This window comes from Spermophilus citellus (assembly GCF_964194105.1).
Source record: "Spermophilus citellus genome assembly, chromosome: 6".
In the NCBI taxonomy this organism is placed as follows: domain Eukaryota; kingdom Metazoa; phylum Chordata; class Mammalia; order Rodentia; family Sciuridae; genus Spermophilus; species Spermophilus citellus.
In genome coordinates, this window is record NC_138187.1 from 38,947,959 (window position 1) to 38,952,450 (window position 4,492).

A 4,492-nucleotide genomic window follows, 5' to 3' on the forward strand; every position below is an offset into this window, starting at 1 on the left:
CCCTGGGGCTGAGGGTGGGGAGTTTCTGCAGGACTGAGCCCACCCCAGGGGGCCTTCTTGTCCTGGCTGCCTGGAGTTTCGGCAGCTCTTGGCTCTGACCCCCCAGAGTTTCCGTGCCACAGATGGGTCAAGATCACAGGTCCACCTGCCACCCTGGGGCGCAGGCCTGGGTGAAGGCCCACAGCCTAGCTGCCCAAAGTGGGTGGGGGGCACCCAGATTTTAGAGACTGCAGGGAGCACGAGCAGGCCAGGCTCACACCCCTGCCAGCCTGGAGGACCACTAGGGCTTCCTGTAACAACCCCCACGATCCAGCTGGGGAAGTTGAGGTTCAGAGAGGGATGGAACCTCTGGGAACAGGTCTCTGGTCTCTTTGTCCTAGGTAGCAGCAGGTCTGGGATCCCAGCCCCAGATTTTTGGATGCCAGTTCTAGCAGCTGGCACCCAAGTCCCCCAAACAAGAGCCCTGCTGACCCCAAACAAGGAGACAGAGACAGAGATCAGGCAGACAATGACCCAGTTCCTGTGACCAGGACTGTGGCTTCCCTAGACCACTCTCCCCCACCCAGAGGACAGAAGCAGAGGTCAGTGTTGCTGAGTAGAACTGCTGAGCCCAGTATATAGCTGGGAAGACTGAGGCCCAGAGGCCACAAGCTCAAGGTGGCCATCCCATCAGAAGCCTGTTTCAGACCCTGACTCCATGCCTGGCCCCAGCCCTGGGCCCTGGCAGGAGTGTATCTAGAGTCGAGGTTCTGTGTCCTCACCAGGGGCCTGCAGCCAGGACACTACCCAGCCCCAGCACCTAAACAGGGGACAGGACAGGGAGTGAGGTCACAGGCTTTGCCCTCTGGTTGGGCTGTGTGGGCAGGGGCATCCCTCTCTGTGCTCTTCTCAGGGATGCAGGGATGAGGGGTCTGAGACATGGACCTGGCAGGACAGTGGGGCTCATCCCAGGAGCCTCAGCTGCCCAGGGCTGCCCCCTGCAGGCCACATGCAACCCTGCCCCCAATCTGCAGAAAGGAAGGGCCTCGGCTTCTGCACAGCCTGTACCACCTGTGGGCAGGTGGACAGTCTGGGCCATCTCCACATCCCTTCTGGCTCTAGTGTCCCCCAGCCACAGCCAACAGCACCAGCACATACCCAGGCAGTGGGCCTGGGGAGGGGTCAAACAGGACATGGGGTCAGCATTGCCAGGGTCCGGAGTGAAGAATGGACAGGGGGTGTGGGGACATGGGAACAGGGGGAAGTGTTCACACAGGGACAAGAGGGAGGGGATACACATGGGGACAGAAGGAAGGGGACACAAAGGAACAGGAGGAAGGAGATACACAGGGACAAGAGGAGGGGGACACATGGGCATAGGAGGAAGGGGACACACGTGGGCACAAGAAGCCTCTTGGGGGAAGCACCCTGGTCTAGATCTGTGCCAATTTTCTCTACCCTGAGCAGGGAAACAGCCAGAGGCACCTCTCGGCCACCCACAGCCACATACACCTGGCACATGATGGGTTCGGTTTCTCTCTCTCTCTCTCTCTCACACACACACACACACACACACACACACACAGACCCACGAGCGTGCAGCACAGTCACTGGGCCCCCTGCAGAGGGGCTCGCTCTCCTCAGGCTACCTGAGAGCCCCGACCAGCCCGTCCCCTGGCTCAGCCTGAGAGGAGGGTGCGGGGTGCGGGAAAGGCCCTCCCCATCTGTCTGCCAAGGCCCTGGAATGCGCTGACCAGCACCCGCCTAATCCCCACTCTGCCCCGTGGGGCCCGCCGAGCTGGCCCGAACAGGGCAGCCAGGGGGGCATGGGAGGGAAGCTGGGGTGGGCAGAGGAGAGAGTTTGGGGTACCCCAGCAGTAGCCCGGACCCCAGAAGGCAGGGGCAGGCTCAGTGCGCAGGCCTCCCCTCCGCTCTGGGTCAGAAGGAGGGGCTTAGGGCCCTGAAGAAAGAGGGGGCTGCCTTGGCCACACCCGTCCCCTAAGGACAGGGACAAGCAGCCTGCCCCTGGGAAGGGAGCTGGTCAGGCCCTGTGGAGGCAGGGGTGCAAGGGGGCTTCTTACACAGAGCGCTTTAACAGAGGCCCAGGAGGAGGAGCCTGGGAGGGAAAATGTACCAGGGAAGGGCGCATGGACCTCAGCAGGGACCTCAGCAGGCCCCGGGGGCGGAGCTCCGAGCCCCGCCCCTCCCACCCGGTCTATATCCTTCGGCCTGCGCTGTGCTCCCCAGCTGCTGGGGCGATGGCGGTGCAGGTGGGTGAGACCCAGGTACCCAGCTGGCACGTACCTGGACCTGGGAGAAGGGAAGGGGGCCTGGGTGGTGGGGGAGTCCCCAGGCCGCCTGTGTTTCTCCGCACAGAGCTGGGGTGCGGTTCTGTCCACTCATTCATCAGACCCCAGGGTGAGGGAGTGTGGGGGTGAAGGTCTCCCCAGAGCTGCTGCTGGGCAGGCTTGCTCCACCCCCCCATCAGGAAGGAGATGTCTCCCCAGAGCTGCTGCTGGGCAGGCTTGCTCCACCACCCCCCCCCCCCATCAGGAAGGAGATGTCCGGAGGGACGAGGTCCTGCAAAGATCACCCATTGGAGTGGGAGGGCTGGGGGCGTTTCCAAGATAAGTGGGTACCTGGAGGGTGGGGACAGAGCTACAGCCCCGTGGGCTCCATCCCTCTGTCTTTTGCCTTTAGTTTGAAGCCTTCTGTGCGGGGGGCCTGGCCCCGGGCTGGAGCCTGATGGTCCAGGGACAAGCTGACTCCAGAGAGGACAGGTAGGGGCCACCTATCCTCCAGGGGTGGGGGCTGCCCAGCTGTCTGCTGCCTTCATGACCCACACAACACCCCCAGGTTTGAGATCAACTTCTTGTCCGAGGCGGGGGACATCGCCTTCCACGTCAAGCCACGATTCTCCAGTGCCACTGTGGTGGGCAATGCCTTCGAGGGTGGCCGCTGGGGCCAGGAGGAGGTGTCCAGCATCTTCCCACTGGCCCTGGGGGAGCCCTTTGAGGTGATGGGGACCTGGGTGGAGCCCATGGGGAGAGGGGAGGCCCAGGGGGACGGGGGATGAGGACAGTGGCAGGGAACAGGAGGCAGGTGAGGAGGGGGTTCCTTGTGATATCCACAAGCCTCTCTGCTGGGTTTGGCTGGGCCTCCCTGTTCCTCAGTCCCCCTCGGGGGTGATGGGATGCTTCCTGCTCTGGCTGCCCGCCTCCCGTCTTTGGAGAAGCAAGAGGGTTCCCAGCGCAGATCTCCCATGGGGTGGGTGGGCCCGGGCAGGCCAGCACACCGAGGAAGACGTGGGACTGAGTGATCCGGGCTCCTACGCGGGGGCTAAGGGTCACTTTCCTGCCTGCTCAGATGGAGGTGAGCTCGGACGCCGAACACTTCCACGTCTACGCGCAGGAGCACAAGGTGCTGCAGTTCCCGCACCGCCAGAGGCCGCTGGCTGCCATCACCAGGGTGCGGGTGCTGAGTGAACACCGCCTGGCCCAGGTGGAGCTGGCCAAACGGAGCCTAAGCTGGGGGTAATGTCCCTGTCCCTTCCCCTGCTGCTGACCTCATCGGGGCTTTTGTCCATTCTCAGCCTGTGCCCTCTCCTGTGGCTTGGTTGTCCTGGCCTGTCCCTCTCCCAGCTGGCCTTGCATATCTGGCCACAGGAGCAAGGCTGCTGTCCACATCCTGTCCTGAGTCTGTGCCCAGAGGGACCAGGGACCATGAGCTGAGGCACGTGCCTTGGATACTTGCAGGGATGGTGGCCGGTGAGCTGCACCTGCAGTCCCAGGAGTGAGCCTTGGCTGTCCTTCATCCAGAAGCCTGGAGCCCCCTGGAAACTGGGGCCTGTGCTTCTGTGTGCCACCCCAACCCCACCTTCAATAAAATGTGAGCAGGAACTGGGGTACAGGTCTGTCCACTCATTCATCAGACCCCAGGGAGAGGAGGTGTGGGGGTGAAGGTGCTTGGCTACTTGGGGACAGGACACGTTAAGGGAGGGCCTTACTACGTAGCCCAAGATGCCCATCGGGGCAATGGACTGGGGCCCTGAGACCTAAGCCCAGGCACCACCTGACCCCTCTCCTTGTCTCCAGGACCCTGAGGGTCTGGGGGGTTGAGGTGAACACAGTCCCTCCTGGCCACCTCTGATGCCCTCAGGACAGAGGGAGCGTGTCAGGTATCACATGGGGGGCTCCTGGTCGTGGACCTGAAGGCCCAGCAGGCTCCTGGGTCGTCCCCACCAGGGCTGCTGGTCCTCAGACCTCCTCCCAGAGGAAGAGGGGTGGTCCTGGGTGGGGCCTGGAGAGGGAGGGTGGCAGGCTGGGCCCAGCCCTGCCCTGTCCAGGACACCACCTGGGGGACCCCGAGCTTCCCTTCCCCCTCCTTCCCGTTAAGACCTTTCCTGTTTCCTCTCTTTCTACCTGGAAGTGAGACGTGCTCCTGTCCCCATCACGTCCCTGTCAGGGGGAGCCAAGGGTGGGGCTGAGGAAGAGAAGGAGTATCCTGAAGAGCC

General features: G+C 63.1%; 1 protein-coding gene across 2 annotated transcripts; it reads left to right on the forward strand.

The window, feature by feature from the left end:
• The first annotated feature begins 2,178 nt into the window (after positions 1-2,178).
• GRIFIN (galectin-related inter-fiber protein) lies at positions 2,179-3,870 on the forward strand. 2 transcript variants are annotated; one of them, XM_081300005.1, is made up of 5 exons: positions 2,182-2,249; positions 2,680-2,759; positions 2,836-2,995; positions 3,346-3,512; positions 3,735-3,870. In XM_081300005.1, exons 1-5 carry the CDS (start codon positions 2,238-2,240, stop codon positions 3,748-3,750), a joined length of 435 nt encoding a protein of 144 aa, XP_081156131.1. In that variant the 5' UTR covers positions 2,182-2,237; the 3' UTR covers positions 3,751-3,870. The 2 variants fall into 2 exon arrangements, with proteins under 2 accessions (XP_081156132.1, XP_081156131.1); XM_081300006.1 differs by lacking the exon at positions 3,735-3,870 and having other exon boundaries at positions 2,179-2,249; positions 3,346-3,556.
• The last annotated feature ends 622 nt before the right edge of the window (positions 3,871-4,492 follow it).